This window comes from Odontesthes bonariensis, chromosome 18, assembly GCF_027942865.1.
Source record: "Odontesthes bonariensis isolate fOdoBon6 chromosome 18, fOdoBon6.hap1, whole genome shotgun sequence".
Taxonomy (NCBI): Eukaryota; Metazoa; Chordata; class Actinopteri; order Atheriniformes; family Atherinopsidae; genus Odontesthes; species Odontesthes bonariensis.
Genome location: NC_134523.1, coordinates 11,514,184 through 11,537,981, shown reverse-complemented (window position 1 = coordinate 11,537,981; position 23,798 = coordinate 11,514,184). Strand labels below are relative to the sequence as shown.

The following is a 23,798-nucleotide window of genomic DNA, read 5'->3' as shown; positions in this document are numbered from 1 at the left end:
CACCATTTGTAGAAGAGAATCTCAGAGATTCTGCCTCTCCTGAGGGAGCTATTTTTATATTCATGCAAAAGAAATATTGCCAACTTACCTAAGACAAATCAGTTTATAACGTTTAAAGCACTCCATAAAACAGGGAATCGACATTTGTCATTATTCCTATTCAGATTTCAGTGTTTCATGGAAAATATTTCCCCACCAAAAAGGTTTTGTCTGACTGAAACATCGACATTTAATGTATTTTGGCCTATTTATTTGAATGTCAAAAGTTCTTTTACCATTACCACTTAATTACAATGTGTCCTTACCAGAAAAAGATGAGGTGTTTTCTCACTTTTTGACAAAAAAAAAACGGTTTTCAAAAGTTTAATATATGTAGTCTTATCAAATCGTGTTAAACTAAGTCCTGACAACTATTTTCTGCCTTCATACTCCTCTCATTGTTTCCGTACTCTTGGTCTGCATATACTGTACTCGCTTGCTGTTCTCAGAAAACCACAGTTCCCATAGTTCTCAAGGTTTAAAGTGAAGCCAGCTACGGGTACCCGGATGGCTTTTGACAGTCAGACACGTTGGAGAGGTACAACGGAGACTGAGGCGCACGAGAGACAGAGCTGGAATTGCAGTGGCAGAGACGCACGGGCGCACGGTCGATTTTCGCCTCCCGCATACTGGGGAGTCCCGTGCCCGTCACCAAAAACGGAGCTCAGAGCTTGAGTGCGGTTATGTCAGCACCTTCACTGGGAAGAAGATTGTAAGAGAACCTCCCTGCTCCCTATATTCCTAAATCTCTTCTCCTTTTTGTTTTTTGCTTTCCCGTATTTGTGGGTGCAGACATTGATGTGAGCCAGAGGAGCGATTTTTCCGTTGAGCTGCTCGAGACGGTGGCGCGCGGCAGGAGGAGACAGCGTTTACATTGATGTGGGAGGACAGTCTCCCTCCGACGCGGGGAGCTCAGATGAAGAGGAAATGCTGCTCGCTGGCGGCTGCAGCCGTCAAGGCAACGGCTCCGTGACCCGGGCGGAAAGAGGAGTGAGCACCGTCACCGACAGCCAGCTTTGACACCGCAACAGCTCCAGCAGGCAGCGCGAGCCCACAGACTCTCTTGGTGAGTGCGCGTGAAGCGTCTTGTGTAGAAAACAGCAACATTTTGCTTACTGTCCACTCTGCCAGCTGTTTTACGCACATCTGGTTACGCTTGTTGTTGAGTTGTTGTTTTTTTGTGGTTTTTTTCTACATTAACCTCGTCGGTGACGCTGTCGGACTCCGCTCTGCATGCGGACGGCTCGTGCTGCTGGGTCGTTAGGGTTTGACTGTAGGCATGCAGCGTGTATGGTTACATATGAGATAAAGATGTTCAAACACACTTACGCGCACACGCGCAGTGTGGTGGGATGTACGCGCAGTGAACCTTGAATACCCCCACCTGTTTTTCAGCGTATTTACCATCGTCTCACCTTTTAGCCTCATTATCACTGAATATACACATTGTAGTCAGGGCAGCAGTGTACAGTGACTCTTTAGGTACTATCACACTGCTGGCACACATAAACTGACACACACACATCAAGCTTCCCCTTTGTTTATTTGATTTCTCCATAGGCTTTACTCGTGGGTGAGTTCGCTGGGACATCTCTGATACATGCCATTGACATGGGCAAGATGCTTGACTATTAACTCCTGTTGATGGGCAGATGTTGCTTCACAGTAAGGCAGGACACACATCCAGCTCTCTTGGTTTCCATCGCAGTAGCCCCCTTGAGTTAGGCAGGACACAGCAGCAGCAGCAGCAGCCCATCCTGCAGTGGCAACAGAGCCAGCACACTCATGGTGGTGATTATCAGTTCTTGTCTGTAGTTGATAAGGGGAGGGAGGGAAAAGAAAGTCCAGAGAAACTGAATGAGAGGAGATGGACGAGATAAGTCAATGTCAGTGTCTTGGGTAGTGTCAGTAATATGTTATTTAAGGGCCCCTCAGAGATGTGCACAGGCTGCCCAAGTGCAGGTGCTGTTAGTATGCACAGTGGTGCTCTGTCTGTCTGTCTGTCTGTCTGTCTGTCTCACACTCGCGCACACACTCACACACACTCAGTTTCACGCTCACGGTCACTGGTTGAATTCTGAGTTCTCTTATTGGCAGGTCTGCTTATACATAATGAAATAATGTTAGTGCCGTGAATGATGGAATGAAAAGGAAGTGGTCTTACCTTGGCATTCAGCCGCTGTCTGTCAGACTTGTCTTGAGTGTGTTGCCCTGTGTGTATGTGTGTGTGTTGGTGTGCATGTGTGTGTGTGTGACAAACAGAAAATGTGAACATATAACAGCTTAGGCCTATTGTGCTTCCTACCTGTGAGAGCGGGGCTAGTTGTCATAGCAACGGCCTTGTAGCTACGTTGATGTTCCTCCTGTCCTCACTGGCAGGGTCAGCGCACCTAACACACCACATCTCATCTCAAATCTGTGTTTGGGCGTGTGTGTGTGTGTGCTTTGTGTGTGTGTGTGTGTGTATTGTGGAGGTACCTTTTGTTTGCACCTTGCTGCAGTTCGTAGGCGTGCACAGACGAGCCAGAGTGTGTATGTGGAGCTATGTATGAATTCGCGTGTGTTGCAGTGTCACAAAGATACACCCTGCTGATATGACAGCCGACAGCTCAACCAATCACCTGTTCTCTCTTTCTGCCTATCAGCATGTGAGGTTGCCATAGTCAGACGCCCTTTTGATATGGACGTCGTCATGGAGATGGAGAAGACTGAATGGACACATATTCATGTATAGGCATGCGCACACACAGACACACATGCGTGATTGAATGGTACAGTACATTTATTGATTTCTTGGTGTTTTGGGCAAGTTTTGAGCTGCGTTCAGGAAGATGCAACCTGTCGAACGGTTCAATTAGGAGTTTATTATTGCCTCACTTCTGAAGACCACTTGCAAACAGTAGAATCAGACAAAGCTTTTCTTGCCCAAATCTGAAAAATCTGCTCAAGCGTCAATTCTCCAGAAACAATCTCATGATTCTTCTTGCAACTTCAAAGATTCTTGAATTTAGCTTTTAGCTGCATTGCAACACAGATTATTGTTTTTTTTTTATAGCAGTTACAGATGTTTTGTGAGCATCAGGTGACAGTCATTTTCATCTTTGAACTCTTCCCAAGACATACTATCATTCATGAAAGGGGAATTTATGCAATTTTATTTATGCTGTTGTGAATGAGTAAGATAGGCCATTATTACTCTCGGCTTGAAACTCCTCCAAAATATGTGAGAAATAGATTTTGGGATTCAATTTCACCTTCGCAACTCTTCATAGTAAAAAAAATTGGTTGGGTGGAGCTTTCTTCAAGATATACTTGATATACAGGTGGTATAATACAGAGAGTATTATACCACCTGCTGTAAAAAACAAAAAACAACCACATTATATACTTTGAAAACCCTCATGTTCATATAAAATCAGAGAACTTCGTTGGAGTATTTTATTGCTTTCAATATTCTTACTATGCAACAAACTACTGCAAGCTAAATTAATCAGTCTTTATTTTGTCCTTGGGGTGAAGGGTCCTGTCTTTTATCACTCCCATTAGTCTAAACATCACCTGAAGTGAAAGAGCTTTCACCACAGGCAGGTAAACGTGGTTCATATCCCGCACACACACATAGGCACACAGGAAAATGTCTACACACACACGCACTCACACACTGATGCACCCACACACACAGCAGCTTTTTAGCACGAGTGTAAGCAGTGTTTGCATTCTCCATTCTGTCACCTCCCACACGATACATTCATAAAACGGCTCCTCCGCGCCAAAGGCAGTGAGTCAAAAGAAGACGTCTCCCCCTCTCCTCTCTCTCACCTCCTTCCCTCTTTGAACCCCTCCAACCCCATCTATCAGTCTTTTTTGTCAGACCATCCCTGTCTACCTTTACTCTCACTCCTTCATCCTCTCCTCTCCTTTAATATGTCCTTCCTCACTTACCTCCTCAGCGCCCCCCCCCCCCCCAGCAAAGCTGGTTGCAGCCGGTTTGAGTCTGACAGTAGAGAGGAAGCTTCGACCTCTCACCTCCAGTGGATGGAGGGAGGCAGGAGGAGAGGGATGATGAAGGGCAGCGGGATGGATGGATGGATGGATGGATGGATGGAGCATGGGGGGTGGCAGCGGTGGGGGTATGCTACTGCAAGAGGCGAGGGAGAGGTCAAAGAACAGGAGGGATTTGCAAAGAAGGGGGAGGAGGAGAGATCTGGGGGAAGGGACAGAGAGGGAGGGTGGACAGAGGGGTCAGGAAGGAGAAGGAGTGATAAATGAAGGCAGAGCAGAGAGGTGGAGGGACAAGGAGGGAAAGATGGAGCGTGTGAGAGGAGGAGAAGGAGAAAAAGACAGAGTGTGAAGCTGCTGTGTACCTCCCTAACAAGCTGGACAGAATCAGCTCAATTATTAAAGAGGAGCGAGAGATGGGGAAAACACGCACATACACACACACACACACACACACACACACACACACACACACACAAACACATTCAAAAGCCTCTCTTCTCAGCGTCTGGCATTCAATACACACTCCATCTCTGACACAAACACGCAGGCACACACCGATTTGCAGATCATGACACTTTACAGTATGTCTGATTTTAATGTTCCTTTATCTTTGTGTGTTTGAGTTTTTTATCTTAACCCAATTGGACTCCAGCGCTGTTTCTACGTCTCACCAGCGTGGCATCAATGTCGTCCCATCAATATGAGCAGATAATCAGAGCACTAAGGGGTCTGTCTATAAATCCCTGCTGTGAATATAGTTTTCAGCTTCTTCCCTTCCTTTATTCTCTCCCTCCTCCTCCTCTTCCTCTCTTGCCCGTTCCACCCTTGTTTCTAGTTCTCTTTCTTCTTTCCCTTTTCCCTCCTTCTCTGAGGAAGTGTATGCCCCCAAGGGACGAAGAGATTCGCTACCTTCCAGGAGAGAAAGAGATTGTGTGCTTCTGTGTGCGCGTGCCAGGATGATAGTGTGTGCGAGAGAGCGAGAACACACACTTCCTGAGACGGAAAGCGAGTGAAAGCAGGAGCCTGTGGAGGGGGAGGAGAGAGAAAGAGATAAGAGAGAAAGACAGAGAGTAGTCGGGGAGAGGGGGGAAGATGGATGAATGCACTGCGCACCGTGTGAGTGTGTGCGAGTGTATATGTGTGTGTGTGAGAAGGAGATGGTAAAGAGATGCAGGTAGACAGAGAGGGACGGAGGGGTTTCTTATCCTCTCTGTAAAAGTCATAATTTCTCAGTCCGTGCACAAATGTGTGTGTGTTTTGTGTTCATGTCTCATTGTGTTTGTGTCTGAACGTGTTGCCTTGCTCAGGCTCGGGGCCAGGAGCCAGAGAGGTACAGCGGTGTGGTGTCTGTGTGTACTGCGAGCAGAACGTTTGTGTGCTCTCTCTCTCTCTCTCTCTCTCTCTCTCTCTCTGTACGTTGAGGTTGTGGCTGATGAGTTGTCAGTACCTACAGTTGGAATGTTCACAAGGCGGCCATTGTTGTTCAAACAGCCAGCAGCCTTCTCCTTGGCAACGGGCGCTGCTGCAGCGTCTCCCACAGCAACTGTGGAACAGGAGTATGGAGGGAGGAGGAGGAGTCAGGAAGTCAGGGCCGCAGCACGGAGGCCCCTCTCCAACACACTGGCCTCAAGGTCTGAGTGCGAGTCGGGGTCCAAGCATCTGGTTTATGTGTCTTCTGTGTGTGAGGTAGATATGCGTGACTGTGACTGCGTGTGTCGGTGTGTGGGGTTTTACAGCGTGCCTATTATCAGTGTGTCAGGGAGATCTTGCACTTGTTTGCGTGTGTGTCCGCACCTGTGTGAGCTGCATGTGTTTGCACCTAAGTTGTTGGTCTCCTGTATTTGCATTTGTTTCTGGGTGTTTCCTGACACATCACTGCGTGTTTTTTCGCACGCACATGTGCACACTCCTGTTCCCAGCTGGCGTAGTTGGTCACATGACCTGACAGAGGGGCGGCCATCAGCAGTGCCAGGAAACTGCCTGCAGGAGAGTGAAGAGAGGAGGGAGAGTGTCAGGCTGAGTTGAAGATGAGGGAGGGGTGTTGGGGAGTGGGGGTGGGAGAGAAAGTGGAGGGGTTGAGGCGAGGGGGATGCTGGAGAGATGAGAGAAGGAGCAGTGAGGAAGACCAGAGAGGGGTGGGGGGCGAAGGGTATTACAGTCCTCCTTGTCTTAAAATAACTACAGCATGTAGATTCCTGTGAAACAACAGGCATATAGTGAGACAGTCAGTTGGGGGTTTAGGGATCCTGATTTTGTGTTGTCTGAGCTGCCACTGTATCTGGTCTGTGTGAAGTCTGTTTAGATGTGCGTCTGAACGTCTGTCTCCCTTTTTGTTTGTCTGCACATATGGTTTCTGTGTCGGTCTCTGTTCATTTATATGCTTTGTGTGCATGCATGTGCCTGCTCTTGGCAGCAGATACAGCACGCACGCTGATGATGGTGATCATTAGGAATTTCCTGCAGCTGGGGAGGTGCTGGTAGCTTTCCTAGGGGTGGGGGTAGCAGGATGGGTGGGATGAGAGTGGTTGAGAGGGAGTAGAGAGGTCAAAGTGAAGGAGAGTGTGGGTGGACGGGGTGAGGGTCTCTGTGTTAGTTACTATCTGTATCTGTGTGTGCGGGGAGCTGCAGCCCACCTAAGCCGAATGTACAGTGTGCTGGCATTTTGGCCCCCGAGCCTACATTCCCTGCTCCCTGTGCTACAGTTATAGCATCTCAACCTCTCAAACAAACTGGGGATGTTGATTAGAGGAGTTTTTAAAACATTGCAGAGATTGGTTACACTTCGCACAGTTCAATGCGTTTTTTTTTCCATCACGGGAATGAAAAAGATGTTATTAAACCCAAGATGTCAGCTGAATTGCAAATTACGACCAACTGAATACACCCCAACTAAAGCAAAACTAAACAATAGGTCAGTTCAAGAGCCAATGTTCAGTTTGCGCCGTCCTACCCAGATGTGCCTACCCAGATAATGTGGCAGAGGGGTGAGTAGGGTGACCCACAAAGTCTAAGAGTATGTAACATAAACTGCCCCCTCCAAGGGAATGGAAACACAGCAAATTGATTTGTACAAATACAAACTTAGTTATGAGTATTGAATCTCTGCCAATTGTCTGTAAATGCTGCACACCAGAACTTGGAATGAAACTGAAAGAATATGTCTGTGTTGTATGTTAAATTGTGTTCACAACAGATCAAGTTTATTCTCGTGTTCTAAGTCAGGATTTACTCAAATGCAATGCTTTAACATTCAGCGGCGGGCCCAATTGTAATGGCAATGATCCACAGGATCATACATAAAATTAATCAAGTAATTGTATTGGCTGCCCCTTGAAAAAGGTGAACTAGTCTCAACTTTCCTCCGTAAACTATGACAGCAATGTGAAGCAACTGACCCAGATATTAATGGAGCAGTCCCTTTCAAAGTGGATGGGAAGTGAGACTGTTGACACCTGAAATGAGTACATAGGAATCCTGCCTAATACCTTTCAAGATGAATAACATCTGTTTCTTTTAACCTCCAACTATCGTTGTCCCGTGGTCCAGAATAGAACATTTTAAGAGAGAAGACAACAACAAAACTGAAAAGATTGTATTTTGCAAAGCACAACAACATTTAAGAAAAAAACATTTCATAAAATGTACTAAACATCTCAGAAAACACAACAACCTTCCACAATTTACAAAACATAACTGCATCATAAATAATAATAAAAAAACCTCTCACTAAACAGATTTCGAAAGCCAGAACCTTTCAGAAAACACAAAAATAAAACCGATTTCACAAAAATATCTCACAAAACACGACAAAATTTGACTGAAGAAGGGGTCTCTTCAATATCGTGCCCACATAAGAAAATGTGTGTGTTGGCTAAACTTTTGCATTCTTTGACAACCACTTCCTCTGAAATTCATGAATAACTCTCTCAGTCAGTGCACAAAATTGTATTCAGTTACATCTAATTTTACCTGACAGTAAGATACTCTGTTCAATACAGGTAACTTTCAGGTTAGAACTGCTGATTGAAATATACTGCATTTTGAAGGACAAATTGATTACATATATATATATACAATATATATGTAGACATAATGCTGCAACACTAAATGTGAAAGTTTTGACAAAAATTTGATGAATGAAGGAACACTATTGCGAAAATCTGTATATATATATATATATATATATATATATATATACTTTCACATTAGTATATGTATATATATTACTATATATATACTAATATATATACATACTAAATGTGTATATATATAAGAAAATTATAGATGTAAATAAAATTACCCTAAAGTTACACTCAGTAGTGATATGCACACTTTTTTTTACACTTAAGAATCAGTATGAATCCTTCCCTGCTTTTAATGCCACCTAAACAAATTTGCCAAAGTGGAGAATACAGGAACACTTTATTTATGTCATTTGAACGCTCAGAGTTGTTAGCGTTTTAGCTCGCTGAACATTTAGTGCCCTGGTAGTATTGCTGGGTGACAGCATTTGTCATTGTTATGGCAGTATGAGTCACTTTTGGATGAATTCTGAAGTGTTTTGGTGGCTGAAGTGCATTTTTGTTAAGTGTTTTGCAATAGTGGACATGATACTGAGACAAGTGTTGTAACGATAGCATAAAACTGTAAGATTATAAAAATGTTCCCAAGTATGCTGCTTCTCACTCTTAGATGCACAGTTTATGGTCCTCTATTTGATTTAATTGCTATACACAATCAACCTCTAAAGTGATGCTGTGTAACGTCGGGTAACTTGTAATGCTTCGCTGACGACCACGTGTTATTTCTGAATTTTCAACTGAAAACATCTTGCAAAAACTTTGAGAAAGTCACCAAGTTGTTTTGTTGCCTTTTGCAGTGTTTTCCCTTTCTTGGCTGATGGGATTTTTTTTGTGATGTTGTGTGAAGGTTTGAGGCAGTTGGAGTTGCAGGTAGCGGTTGCATCAGGGATCAGGTGATGTGGAGAAACGGTATTCTGAAGCTAGCTGACTTTCCGCACTGTGTCACTCAGTCTCTGCGGACCTCTTGACCCACTTCCCCCCTCCCCACCTCTTCCTCTCCCCTGGCGTCACACACACTTTCCCCATCTCGTTCCGTCCCTCTTTTTTATCCCTCCTTCTTCCTATCTGTCTAAACCTCTTGGTGGAGCTCCCCCCCCCCCCCCTCCACCTCCCTTTCTCTCCTATACCCCCCCACCCCCCCCATGCTGTTTCGGTGCTGCTGCCTGTCTCTTAGCAACAACTGCACACCCGTTAGAGCTCAGTGAGTGCTTTTACAAACACACTCAGGAAGACACACTCATACATGTGCACACTTGCAGACACACAATCACACACACATGCATGTGCTCACACACATACATGCACATACACGCAGAGTCTCGTTCCTCATTGAGGGTTTCTGCTGGCAGGCCTGTGAGTCTGCAAGCCTTTGTGGCAGTGAGATAGATGGGAAAAGAATAAATGTGCCGTACAACTACCATGTACAGAGTGACTGCACCACCCAGACTAAGCACAACAGGGTAATTGCCCGAACTGGAAACTGACGGGGTCCAGTCTAAGGCATGTGCACACACCCATTCTGTGGCGTGTTGTGCTGTTGTTGCTTTTGTGCACAATCACACCAAAAAACTTTGAGGAAGAAAGTGAAAAAATTGTAGATGATCAAAACTGTTCAAACAGTATTCATTTGAGATCTTGTCTTTGTGAGGCAGATTCAACAGATCATCATGTGGGAGCAGCACATACTATTGGCTGTTTTTCTCAGAGACAATGCTACACCACTGTGTGTTCCAAAGCCCCAGAGCCATTCACAGTAAAATGTACCAAAACGCATTTGCTCCATATGATTATATTGGAATGGCGGCTGATGGATGCCAGGAGTGTTTGTTTAAACAATGAATCATACTGGGATTGATTGGCTCGCATCTAAACCCCGTCAGAATGCCCCCTGCAGAGCACGGTAGAGGGGTATATGCATGTGTGTCTCTGTTTTGTGTGTGATCGTGCATAAGTATATATGTGTGCACGACGTGTCTGTCTTTATGTGTAAATCGATGTGTGGGTGGATGAAGCTGCAGGGGCATATTTGCATGCGTGTGTTGGCATGTGTCGCTGTGTGTCTGAGATTGACAGTGTGTGCACGTATGTGTAAGCACATGTGATGCAATGCTTAATTAAAGTATGTGCTCCTCTCTTTCTCACACAAACTGGTCAAATGAAACCTTAATTAATGAGTGCTGTTAATTAGACTGGAGAGAAAGTGAGAGTGGGACTGACGGGAAGGGAGGCAGGGAGGTGGAAACGGGCATGGGAGGGAGTGGGTGAGAAGGGTTGAAGAAATATGTGTAGTGTGTGTGTTCATCTTTATGCTTGTCTGTCCCAGTTGTGTCATTCCTCAGAGCAGCAGACTACTGAGGTTGCTCTGCTTCATGTGTGCAGCCCCAAACTCATCTAAAGCAAAACTCTCCCACACTTTCTCTTTCTCTTCTTCTGCTTTACCCTCCTATTCTTGCTCCTTTGCAACTTTTCCTAGTCTTTTTTTCAAAACCGCTCAAATCACTCTGCCTCTCTCTGTGCGTCCACTCAATCACATCTTGTGCTTCCTCTGCCTCTTTCCTTTTCATACAGTCACACACATTAATTCACTCATTCTCATGTCTCTCACCCACTCCCCTCTCTTGCTGTCAGTCCTCCTCCCCTCCTCCTAATCAGAGCCATATGTTTTAGAGGGAGGCAGAGCGATCTGACGATGGACATAATTGTGTTGAATGTGGACTGTGTTCTACAGTCTTGGAGCCAGCAGCGCGCATATCTGCTTGCAAATGTTGCAAGCTTGCTTGCACTTGTGTTTGACGTGCATGTCAGGCAGCACATGTGGTCCAGGGTTTCATAATACTTCTGTCTGTTCTGGCTCTCTGTACTTCTCCTCTTCTCTTTTTTTTGTATTCCCTCCATCGTTCTTGTCTTTGTGTCACCTTCATCTCTCCATCCTCTTTACACCTCTGTTTGTCACCTCTCTGCTTCCCCCTGGTGGCAGTGATTATTCACACATTCCTGTTCTTGTTGCACCCACCAGGTCTAGTTCTCTGTTATAAATTTGCATAATTTTGTCAAAATGTGACAGTTTGTGTGCTTATGCGTTTCACTACTATCCAGTTGTTTGTTATAATGTAGGTCTTTTCGTGTGTTTAATTTTCAAATTGTGCATTCACTCACTCAAATGTGGTAAGATTAATATGTGTAAAATGTACTCAGTCGTGTACACAACCATGAACATGTCATTATGATTAACAGTATGTGTGGAAATCCAGTCAGATGCCTTACTTATGTACCTTTAATCTGCTGTAACACACAAGAAGAGAACTACAATTTAACTTTAAAGATTTATACTGCAAGTCATCCTCCGAAATAATTGCGTCTGATGTGAGATGTTGCAGTCCTCTCCAAAATACTGATTCGAGTCTGGCCCCATGCGTGCCGTGACATCATGTACTAATTTACTATTCTCTTTTTCCTTTTACTCCACCCTCCTCCACACGCCTTTCTTTCTCCACCACGTTCTTCCACTCCCTTCCTGTCCCTTCCTCTGTCTGTCTCTGTCTTTGTGTCTTTCTTTCCCTGTAGCAACCATGGCCAAACGAGAGAAGCAGAGGGAAGAGAGAGAAGTATGTGAGCTCTCCACTGCAGTATTGATGACCCAATGATCCCCTGCAGAACAGAGCCAGTCAGGCAGACAGAGTGAGGCTCAACTCAGAATCAAAATCAGCGCCACGATTATTCGGTAAAAGCAACCCGACTGAACAGAATATGAATGGTAAATGTAATCTAATGTTGTAATGCTGCTGTGTGGGTGGCACAGTTAATAGAAGAGGGTGTGTTACAAAGTAGCTTTATGGCCCGTTGCCAGATATATTGAGGACTTTATCACACAAGTACAGTCCTATCTATGGTGCAAAAGTTTGATTTTGGATATGCAGCATGTTAACCAGTATGTTGTAGATCAGAAACAAATTTTGATTAAATGCTATAAATTCAACTGAGAGATGTTAACAGACTTCCTATCTTGTTGATGATTTTATTTGATCTTTTTTCTGTCCTTAGGTGTTTAAACGTTCTAGTCCTGTCAGCTGTTAGTGGACAGCTACAAAGAGGAAGTTCTCATTTACAGACAGCTGGAAACGCCCCCTTTTTTTCTGCCTTACTACCAGCTAAACTGTTCACTGAATGAGCGGCTTATCGGAACATCTGCATTCAGACCAAACTGGGGCTCCAGTGGGCTGTGGTGAGACTCAGCCTGAGGAGAAGGCCTGCGTGGCAGGGCTTGAGGGGCTGGAAGAACCTGAGTTCTGGACAAGGGAGTTTGAGCTTCATGGGGGGTTTCAGGATCCCTCTCGTGATGGACTGGCATCGGTGACACCTGATCACATTCCCCCCACCTCTCCATCCGCCTTGTCCAACGGCGTCCATCTGCAGGGAGGGCTTGGGCACAGCACCTGTCGGGGGGGGCACATTGAGACTCAAATAACCACTGAGACACATACAATTGCAGAGACACTCAGAAACATGCAAACACACATAGACCCAGAAGTGCATGCACAAGCTCTTTCACACACACACATGGACAACTTTGGACACATGGAAATCAACACCCTCACAGGTTCTCTAGACCCAAAACTATCCAAAGCTGTCACATCAGAGGCCATACACCCAACCTCACCTCAGCCCTTGTCTTTGACACTTGGCAATCATCCTGCCTTAACCAATCAGCTGGCAGCCCCTCTCCAGACTGTGCAGACAGACCCGCCATCAACCTTTTGTCCAGTACCTACTGATCCAAACCAAAACACAGGCTCCTGTCCTCTTCCTGTAGAGACAGAAAAGAAGTATGCACTCCGCAGCTCTGGGCGTCCTCGATTCCCCTGTCACCTGCGCAAATCCTCCCGCCTGCGCCGAAGCATAGAGGATGGGGAAAAGCGAGTGGAGATGGAGCGGGGAGGAGAGGAGGAGGAGGAAATATTAGAAGAGAGGATCTGGAAAGTTAAAGAGGAGGAGGTGGCGGTTGGTGATAAAGAGGAGCATTCAACTGTGGAGGCTGTTCTCCCCACACCTACCTGTCATACAGACATAGCTCTTGCTCTAACTGTCCCCAAACCTGCTCTTAAATCTGTACCTAAGCCTGGGCCCAGACTTGGGCATAAACCTGGACCTAAATCAAGGTGTAGGCCACCACTGAAATCTGTCCATAAAGCAGCTCCTAAGAGCATAATGAAACAGCGTCAGGCAGCCCAAGCCATGCACCATCGTGCTACCCCATCTCTCCCATTTGCATCTGCTCTCTCTGCACCTCTGCTGACTGTGAGGGAAAAACCTGTTGCAGAGTTGGGGGTGTGTCTTCCCAATAACAGCAGACGAGGGCGTTTTGTCGGTGTAAGTTGATTAATGATTACATTACACTCCAGTTTCTTCTTGATATTAATTGAAATTTCATACCTTGCATGAAAGGATGTTTAAACAATTTGCAGTTGCACATGTTTTATGTTTGTCTCTACTTTACAGGTGAGGAAGATTGTTGTGAAGGTAGCTCGCATTCCTGTCAGCCTTAGCCGCCGGCAGAAGAGCTACAAAATTTCTAATTTGGAGACAGTTACAGGGACAGAGAAAAGTAATGATGGCAGTCTAGAGGGTTCTGAGGCTGTTCGAGAGCCAACTGCCCTTCTTCGCATGAAGAACAATGGGAAAAGTGTTATGGTGATGTTCCCTCCTGGGGAGCTCCCTGTTATTCTCAAACGCAGACGAGGACGACCACCAAAACAGGCTTTGCCAGGAATACAGGGCGAGCTTCCAAATGCTGGGACTGCTGGTGCTACTGGAGACCAGCCCAAGAAGCCTCGGAGGCGACGTCGGACTAAACTCCCTTTACCATATCCGTCCTATGTTAATGATACAAATGATGTGAAAACAGAATATGGGGATGTTCTCTCCAAGCTGGCCTTTTTAAACCGCCAGCCCCCCACCACTGGTCGCAGTTCTCCTCCTCGTTGCTGGACACCTAGTGAGCCAGAAAGCTTTCATGCACCCTTGGAAAACCCTGGAATATCCACACTGCTCCACAGGCTCACTGGGTTTAGACGCCCCAGGGGTGGCAGAGGAGGGGGGCTTGGAAGGGGTGGAGGTGCAGCAGGGGGGGTCGGGGGCAGTGTGTGCACGAAGAGCACCTTCAGCGACTTCTTTGAATCTATTGGAAAAAAGCGGAAAGTAAGCCCCCTGTCTGAGCATGGATTACCCAGGAAAAGGGGGAAGGGTATGGGTGGAAGAGGGGTAGGCAGGGGAGGGGGTATGGTGGGAGCAGAACCTGGAGGCGAGAAAATTGTCAAAAAAAGACGTATGAGGAAAAATGGTGCATTTAAAGGGGGTGGGATGTCCATGGGGCAGGACTGGCCAAACGGGGCAGGAGGCTGGGGGGAAGAGGGGCCTATGCATAAGGAGAAAGGTTTAGGTGGGTATCAGCTCTGTGGATCCCCACGGGGTGGCTTTTCCTCTTTGGAGGTTGGACGGGGAGGTGTCTACAGTAGTCCAGGAGGAAGCAGAGGGGTTGGGCCAGCCGGGGAGGACTCACAGGGCCTTTTTGCTGGTTACTTTCGATCACTGCTCGACTCTGATGACTCATCAGACCTGCTGGACATCTCCTCATCACAGTCAGAACCCCGCAAAGCATCATCCACACCTGGTTTTGAGCCATCCAGCCCAGCTGCTGGTCACAGCTGGTCCCCCGCATTCCCTAAGTGGAGCGCTAAGGTTGCAGGTTCTGGGGTGGAGGGTTCAGCTCAGGCACACTGCTCCTCAGCCAGACCTTTATTTAGCTATGGAAGCCTGGCTCAAACATCCCCCACTACTTCTACCTATCCTAAATCAACCCCTCCATCTCTCTCACACTCTCCTAGCTCCCCCCATCCTGCCTCTTATGGTCACTTCTCCTCTGGCTACTCCTGCGCTTCTCCTGCAGTTGTACAGAGGCCATCAGACTGTAGTTTTGCATACGGCTCTGGTCACAGCAGTGGTAAGGTCACCCCAGTAGGTCACATGGGTTATTCTAGCTACCAGACTGCAGCCAAGCGGGGTTTTAGTGGATATCCTGCAGTAAGCCATTCCTCCATGGTGCGGGGAGATTCAGCAGGACCAACATCGCCGGGAGGAGGGTACATGTCTGTGGCCAAAAGTAGCCCCTTCAGCTCCTCTTCGCCAGAGGGTTACAAGCAGTACAACTCCAATCAATGGAGCTACAGGTAAATAATTAAATCAATTATACAAATTCTAAATCAAGATGTAATTATTGCTGGTTGGTGTAACTGCAACAAACATGTAATTTCTCAAGTATTATTGTAGTGTTTTATAATATGATTTATTATATTCTCTTTTTCCAGACAAGGTTATGGCGCCTGGCCAACAGATAACTTTGGATCTCAGTATCACGGCTATAGTGAATATGGCTCCAATGAGTCCAAAGATATCTTGGATATCTCAAACTACACCCCTCAGAAGGCAAAGCGACAACCGTTTCCTGAAAGTCTATCAGAATCGTCCTCTGACTCTTCACATCTTGGCTCTGCAGCCACAAGTAGTGGCCCCAGCTCCACAGGTGGCATCTACAAGCAGAATGACACTGTGCCTATTCCTGGAGAAGGGGGCCAATCAAGTCTGTCCAGTCTGGAGAAGTTGATGATGGACTGGCACGACGGTGCTTCAGGGCCGTCGTATAACTGGAGCCAGAATGTTCTTTTCCAAAGCGGGGTAAGCAGCAAAGCCGGCCGTGGTCGCAGGAAACGGACTGAACCACAATTAGAAAAAGAAGGGGGCTCTGCTTTACACTCTGATTCCCCATCCAGTCCCTCCCCAACACCTGCTCCTGGACCAAAACGGGGAGGGATTGGCGGACGAGGCAGAGGGTCTAGAGGGGGAAGAGGGGGTCTGTCTCCCTGTCAGAGAGAGCGGCCATCAGGGTCCAAAGGCAGGGGCAAGGCTGCCCCTGCATCAGGAGTGGGACTAGTATTGTCTGCTGGAGGTCCAGATGGGTCTGGTTTGTTCCAGGAGGGGCTGGATTATTACAGCGGAGACAGTAGCAGCCTCTCTCCGCTGGCCACTCCTAATCCTGCACCACCTTCCAGCTACCTCCAGGACCCCTTTGAGTACCCCTCTCCTTATTCAGCCCACCCCTCCACACCATCCTCTGAGGAGCGATATCCAGCCTTATACCCTGGTGAGTCATCGTCCTCCCTCTCACCTAGTGTCTCATCTCCCCCTTACCCTCCCAAGCCCACCCCTCCTCCGCCCCAGTCTTACCACCTCGCCCCCTCCAGGACCTTCTCACCCTCCTGCTCCCCCTCACCACGGTTAACTCCCCACTGCGGCACAGCGCTCAGTCCCTCACACCGCCCACCTCCAAAAGAGCCCCAGTTTTCGCAGTACGACTCCCCCAGCTACTGCAGCTCCCCCTATTGGTACGGACAGACATCGCACAGCGGCAGTCCCAGCCCACACACCCATCCAAATACAGGCTTGCATGCACACAGCAACCCACATGCAAGTCCTCATGGAAATACACATGCTAATTCCCTTACTAGCCCAGCCACAAACACATTGACACACATGACTCCCCATGACACGCATCATCACAGTACCCAGCCCCACACAAACCTGAACACACATCCCACCTCACACCTCCAGAGCAACCTCCTCTCCCACTCAAATAACACACACCTCCCCTCCCATTCACACTCTAACCCCAGTCCCAGCCTGCACTCTCATTCAACAAACGCGCTTTACGAAGAGCGCAGCCCTCCCTCCGCCATGACCCATCACAAGCGGGATATGACCCCCAACGCTATGAGCACAGGCCATCGCCAGGGCCCCTTGCCTCACTCCCCGTACCCCAAACCTCCTATGGACTCCTCGCCTCACCAGGAGGACACTGGTGGCTACTCCCTGCCTCAGCAATCCTATCAGAGCATGGGACACCGCTACCCCTCCCAGGCACCTCAAGGTGGTGGGGTGCTGTGCCAACTCCTGGACCCAGCCAATGACGACAGCTTCAGCGTCACCAGCCTGTAACAGCAGGTGGGATTTGATATTTCATATCAACATTAGGGCCACTGTCAAACTGATTATTGTCACTATAATCAAAGTAATAATTAATTACTTACAAAGTAAAATTATTGTAAAATTATTTTATTGCTATTTAATTGATTTGAAATCATGTGATGGTTAAAAAAAAAACAACGAATTGAATCACTGACACAAGTCGTCATAGTTATCAACGATAAAGGCAACAGTATTTTCATTCAATAATATATAGAACAGTTCATGTTTTAGTGACTTAGTGACCATTCATCAAATATATTAAAGCCTTTAACACAAATCAAACATTTGTAGGCATAAGCTAATTTTTTTTACCAAGTAAGGCTTAAGGCAACACAACGGGAAACATGAAATATGCTCAAAGATACAATAAAACAACCAATATAATAAATCTGTTTTATTCCAGATACTAAAAAGACCATTGAGGGGGTATTGGACTGTGTCATCACAGTCTGTAAAACAGTTTTACTGTGCCCCCCACTGTAAACAACACTGTAAACATGGCTCACATGAGCCTTCTAAAAGAGCTCAGTAATACCTGCTCTATACTCTGTGCCTCTGTGCAGACTTTCTGCTGCAAACTGATGAAAGTCACATTCAAAATGTAGCAAGCGATTAGAAATACAGTCTGGAGCTTGTTGCTGTGAACCCACAACATATGATCGAAGGAGTTTTCAGTGCGAATGAAACAGGCCATCAGAGAGTGCTGAAGAACATTGGGAAAGGCCAAATCAACATTTTGGTACATTGTGAAAAGAATGGTCCAGTTAGCTTGGCAACTTAGAGGTCTGGACATCCACCTTAAACAACTGTGATGGATGATCACACGAGCCTTTCTTTGGTGTAGAAAAAAATGCTTTACAAGCGCACCACCAGAAGGAATTATACAAGTCTAAATGGTACATGGTCCACATTTATATGGTACCTTTTTAATCTTGTGCAGGTTCTACAAAATGCCTTAAAATTAGTTTTTTAATAACTCACACACTCATCTTATTATACGGCCCGATCCCAATACCTCTTTTGGAGCTCAAGGAATAGTTATTATCAGTGTTGGTCAAGTTACTTTTAAAAAGTAATTAGTTACAGTTACTAGTTACTGCTCCCAAAAAGTAATTGAGTTAGTAACTCAGTTACCATCCATCCATCCATTATCTTCCGCTGGTCCGGGGATCGGGTCGCGGGGGGAGCAGCTTGAGCAAAGAGACCCAGACGTCCCTGTCCCCGGCCACTTCCTCCAGCTCTTCTGGGGGGACCCCGAGGCGTTCCCAGGCCAGCCGAGAAACATAGTCTCTCCAACGTGTCCTGGGTTTTCCCCGGGGCCTCCTCCCAGTGGGACGGGCCCGGAACACCTCACCAGGGAGGCGTCCAGGAGGCATCCTAACCAGATGCCCGAGCCACCTCATCTGACTCCTCTCGATGCGGAGGAGCAGCGGTTCTACTCCGAGCCCCTCCTGGATGACCGAGCTTCTCACCCTATCTCTAAGGGAGAGCCCAGACACCCTGCGGAGGAAACTCATTTCGGCCGCTTGTATTCGCGATATCATTCTTTCGGTCACTACCCACAGCTCGTGACCATAGGTGAGGGTAGGAACATAGATTGACCGGTAAATCGAGAGCTTCGCCTTCTGGCTCAGCTCCTTCTTCACCACGACGGGCCGGTGCAGAGCCCACATCAATGCAGACGCCGCACCGATCTGCCTGTCAATCTCCTGCTCCATTCGTCCCTCACTCGTGAACAAGACCCCGAGATACTTGAACTCCTCCACTTGGGGAAGGATCTCATTCCCGACCCGGAAAGAGCATTCCGACCTTTTCCGGCCGAAGACCATGGTCTCGGATTACTTTTACCACATTGTAAAAGTAATTAGTTACTCAGCAAAGTAACTGTGGCGTTATTTTTTATGTTCTATAACGCTGTTACGTTCTATAACATCTTTAACATCAAATATGTTTATATTAACTGACTGAAGAATAAAAACACTATATACAGTCATTTAGAACATTCGGTATTTATTTGAACTCAATAGATTGCAGCCTGCCATATGATGCATAGAAATAAAAACATAAATATTGAATATAAAATGGAGATGGTGGTCACCTGTTTCTGACCCCAAAAATCGAGTGTTGTTTGTTTTCGAGTGGCTCCGTCTCCTGCGCTGGGGCTCATGCTAGCTGCATTTGGGCTTGGGGTTGGGTTAGCAGCTGCAGAAGCAACAAGTGCTTCATATTCGCATGGGTTGATGTGAGGTGCTTCATTAGATTTGAGTTACTTGAGGCAGACGTGGATAAAGTTTTTTTCCCTGGGCATAGCGTGCATGTTACATAAACATTCTTGCCTTTTATCTTCACGAGTGAGAAGTAGTGCTGGTACTTCCAGTTAGAGAACGCTACCTTTGAACTTCCTGGCTCGTCGCCATTGTCGCTGTGTTGTGTGTGTTTAGTAGTAGTAGTAGTCAGCGCGTGCAGTGAGACAGCGTGAGCAGGGCATCCGCTCACCCAGCCAATCATCATCAGCCCACACAGCCAATCATCATCGCATTTGCAACGGTGTCATCATCCCCACCCCTGCTTTCTCCAGGCAGCATGCAAATGATGTGTACCCTAAAGCCTACAACCAAATTGTAGTAACGCGCCACTTTATATTCTCAGTAACGATAACGGCGTTGTAACGATGGGGAAAGTAAATAATTAGATTACTCCGTTAGTAACGCCGTTATACTTAAACGCCGTTACTCCCAACACTGGTTATCATATAGCTTTCCAAGTGACCCAAAAATGCCCTAGTTGAGGACCTAGATGACCTAAAAGGGGGCACTTACCTCTGTAAAACTGCGGTGTAGGGCCAGCGAGGCTACAGTCACACACATATTAACATATTGGGCAAAGATCAGTGTTTTATTCGAGGACACATCAAGAGGTTGAGATGCTTGAGATTGAACTGCTAATCTTCCAGATGGAAGACAACCACCCACTGAGCCCCATGTGGCTTAAATTAATAGGTGAATAGGTTTACTACAAGGTGCAAAAAATTCAAAGGTTTCATATCTGGGATTGCTCATGATCTCAAACATTTAGCATCATCTATACAACACCTGGAGGATGATGGCCTTCACTGATACTTGGTCACTAGTGTTTATTAATGACATGACAGAAGAAGGGTCATGAAGATGCTATTGCACATAGTCACTGCAGCTCCTAAACACTTCTTAAGCTGCTAAAGTGAATGCTTTTGCTAGAGACTGAATTTCATTGTATACTAATATACAGCAACAATATAGGATATATCTCTCTATCTATCTCTCTGGAAGGCAGATGAATTGAAGACAGATGAATTCTGAGGAGTCTTGGGTTATACTGCCTACAAAGCTGCCTGAACAGTGATTTGCGGTAAACATGGACAGCAATCCAAAACATAATGTGAAAACAACCAAGGAACTGCTGATGGTAAAGAAGTTAAACACTCTGCGATGGCTAAAACAGTTACCTGCTTTTAACCTGGTCAAGCAGTATTTTACTCGCTGAAGACAAAACCACAGGCAGAAGGACCCACATTCGAACAACAACTAAAAGCAGATACAGTGAAAGCCCATCGTTGTCCGTGGGCTCCAGACTGCAGGAGGTCATTGTATTTTATTTTATTTCTAGCCAACATAATAGAATAATAATAAAATAGAAATTTGAAAAAAAGGGAGTTACATGTTACAGGGCTGTAATTTCGAAACTATTCTTCCAATCTTCTCTTATTGCAGCTGTGAGTCAGCAATTTATTTAATAAAAAGTTCATAAATAACTATGTGCAACAGAGCAATAACAGTTACTTATAGATGTGCCTTTGCTTGTAGGAAAGTGTGCTTTCATTAAAGTAAGAACTGTCTCATGTTAATCGTTTTTCTTCGTCTCATCTCTTTTTCTCTCCCTCTCTTTGTTATCTTTTTCAGGTGCATTCAATCCAAGCTTTTACAGATTTGCAAACATTTTTCCTTTTTTTTTTTTAATTTAAGGGGACTTCTTCTTTGAGAGAGACTGTGATGTGAAGGGTGAGAATTTAGCTGCCAGCTTTGGACAGTAAAGCTTTAATTCTCCGGCATTGACAATCAAGATCAACTCACATTCTGAAGCATGCACACGCACAAATACACACAGAAGCAAATGCAAACACACATATGAACAGACACGCATGCGCAGATGAAATCACTACCTAACCCATACACATAAAATCATACATGAGCACTCTCTGCACTGGAACGTGGGAACAGCTAAGAGGAGCCGACAGATGAATACCAGACGCTCATGGACAGAGACGAAACCATTTCCACATCCCTTTGAGTCCGTCTGTGACACATGCAGTATCTCACCAAATCTATCCATTTCTTTTCTGTGCATCTGCAGCACAGACAAACTGGGATAGCGCTGCTTTCTCTCAATTCTTTTTGTTTCTCTTCTCTGTTGTCTCAGAACTTCCCCTCCTCTGCTAAACCAGCAACCGTGTTCTGCACTCAAATCACCTAACTGTCCTGTGCCCCAGCCTGAGCCGCATCTGAGCCCAAATCAACTTTTTGAATACCATGAGCCTAGCAAATGTCCTGCTCTGTGCACTCCTTGTGTTGTGTCCTTCAAGAGAAAAGTGGACTTGATCAGTTTGTGCTCTTAAAATACCAGCATCTGTACATATGACTCCCGCTCCAAGCCAGGGGGCCTCTCTGCGCTCTGAGGGCCCATCATCTGCGTTCTGCTGTGGTTTCTCTGCTCTGAGGGGGGGAGGACTGCAGCATGGAGACTCGACATCCTGTGTTTTGCTGTTTTAACTACAAGGGAAAGAGACATTGAAATTACACAACAGCCCCAAAGAGACTTTGTTTTCTGTGTGTGAATGTGAGGCAGAGGACACATTTGTGTGACTGCAGTGGTGCATGTATTTGTGCGTTTGTGTGCATATTGTTTGTGTGTGTGTGTGTGTGTGTGGGTGTGTGCGAGTGCTGCTGGGGTCAAAAGGAGTCAAGCTCCCGTGACGCCAAAAGTCTTGACGGGGCCTCATTCTTTCTTTCACTCTCTCCCTTCTTTTTCTGTGGTCTTGTGTTGTTTGGTGGTTTTTGTGATGAAAAAAAATGTATATCTGTCTGTTACATATCATGTATGTATCTGAGGTGCAAAATATTTAAATACACATTATGTTCTTGCCATTGGTAATCGTGTCTGTGGCGTGCAGCTTCTTAAACAGATAAGGAGTGGTGGGATCAAGTTTGAGTGTGCGTGTGATTTAGAGCCTCCGTGAGTCTTGGGCTTTGCCCAGGCAGTCTGGGACTGTGAGCGAGTGAGTTCAGTCAAGGACACAATTCGACAGGGAGTGAAAGGGAGGGGAGGAGAGGAATGGATGACGAGCAGAGGGGTGGAAGATGTGTTCGAGGGAAAAGAAACCAGACTGAAAGAAGGAAATCAGAAAAAGGGTGTTGACGAGGCTTTAAAGCCACTGAAACAAAAAAAAACAAAAGAAAGCCCAATACTGTAGTTTCAGCATTTTGCAATCCAAATAAGGAAATGAATCGAAGCACAAAGTAAAGGCTAGTGGTACCAGAGAGCTCACTGAAAAGGACCCCGGTCTCGTTTCATGTCCTCGGAGAGAAACATGCTGTTATACAGCAAATATTGTACATCTGCAGCTTGTGTGACTGTGTGTGTGCCAGACAGACGCAGAGAAAGCGAGAGAACAAAAGCAGATGGGGGAAGTTTACGGGTTGCAGATTGTGTACAGTTTGTCAACAGGCTGACTAAATAGACTCAGACATGGCCGGAGGAAATGTGTTTGCTGTGACATTCCACTGTATGGCGGAGGGGGACACGTTCTGTCAACAACATTACATGACAGACAGAGAGGGGGAGGGTGCAGAGCGACCCCTCGCCTTCAGACTTCTCTGTTGCGCTGCATTTGTATAGAATTTCACCATCTTATTTGCACGAGAGTGTTTAACAAAATCATAGCCAGCTGGAACCAAAACGACATCCCATTATTTCTCAACGACGGCCAATATTTATCCTTAAGTAGCCGCTAAAAGCAGTTAAAATTGAACATTTTGCAGATTTTAAGACTTTTTGTAGTGGACAGTATTTTATGAGCTACATATTATTTCTCTCATGAATGCAGATTTCATACTGCATTCGGAACCATTCTGACTTTACCGTTACTTTTATGCACATTTTTTCTCTTTCCAAACCAAACTGAATGCTTCTCGGTTTACAGCCATTTTCATGAGGTGAGGAGCTTGGTCTGCTTTTATTAAGGTCTCTCAAAAGATACTTAACCGGTAATGAAAATTAGAAATAGTGCGGTGCCTTTCAGACAGATGCAACACTAAACTATTTGATCTACTGAGGCGCGACCTCTGGCCAGTTGAGCATCTTCAAATTTGCAAATCATCAACAGGGTCACTGAAGTGCACGCGGGAGGCTCAAATAAACTGCAAATTATTTGCGAGCATTTCACAGTAAAGCTGGCGAGAACTCATCGTCCTCCAGTGCCAACATATTCCAGGTCTGCCACCCAACACAAGTGTCCAGAAATACATGGTGCCAAGTGGTCAGAGACACAGTCAAGGTAAAGAAGGC

General features: G+C 46.0%; 1 protein-coding gene across 2 annotated transcripts; it reads left to right on the top strand.

Moving 5' to 3' along the window:
* The first annotated feature begins 576 nt into the window (after positions 1-576).
* On the top strand, positions 577-22,370 carry ahdc1 (AT hook, DNA binding motif, containing 1). 2 transcript variants are annotated; one of them, XM_075450002.1, is made up of 6 exons: positions 577-1,105; positions 11,688-11,844; positions 12,165-13,490; positions 13,620-15,346; positions 15,485-17,174; positions 21,137-22,370. In XM_075450002.1, the coding sequence occupies exons 3-5, from the start codon at positions 12,288-12,290 to the stop codon at positions 17,166-17,168; spliced, it is 4,614 nt and encodes a 1,537-aa protein (XP_075306117.1). In that variant the 5' UTR covers positions 577-1,105; positions 11,688-11,844; positions 12,165-12,287; the 3' UTR covers positions 17,169-17,174; positions 21,137-22,370. The 2 variants fall into 2 exon arrangements, with proteins under 2 accessions (XP_075306117.1, XP_075306116.1); XM_075450001.1 differs by having other exon boundaries at positions 11,688-11,877.
* Positions 22,371-23,798: the final 1,428 nt, after the last annotated feature.

Excerpts from the sequence above, each read along its gene's own strand:
- ahdc1 (XM_075450002.1), top strand. The coding sequence starts at position 12,288 with ATGAGCGGCTTATCGGAACATCTGCATTCAGACCAAACTGGGGCTCCA. Across the intron at positions 13,491-13,619 it reads GACGAGGGCGTTTTGTCGGT|GTGAGGAAGATTGTTGTGAA; the intron begins GTAAGTTGATTA and ends TCTACTTTACAG. Across the intron at positions 15,347-15,484 it reads TCCAATCAATGGAGCTACAG|ACAAGGTTATGGCGCCTGGC; the intron begins GTAAATAATTAA and ends CTCTTTTTCCAG.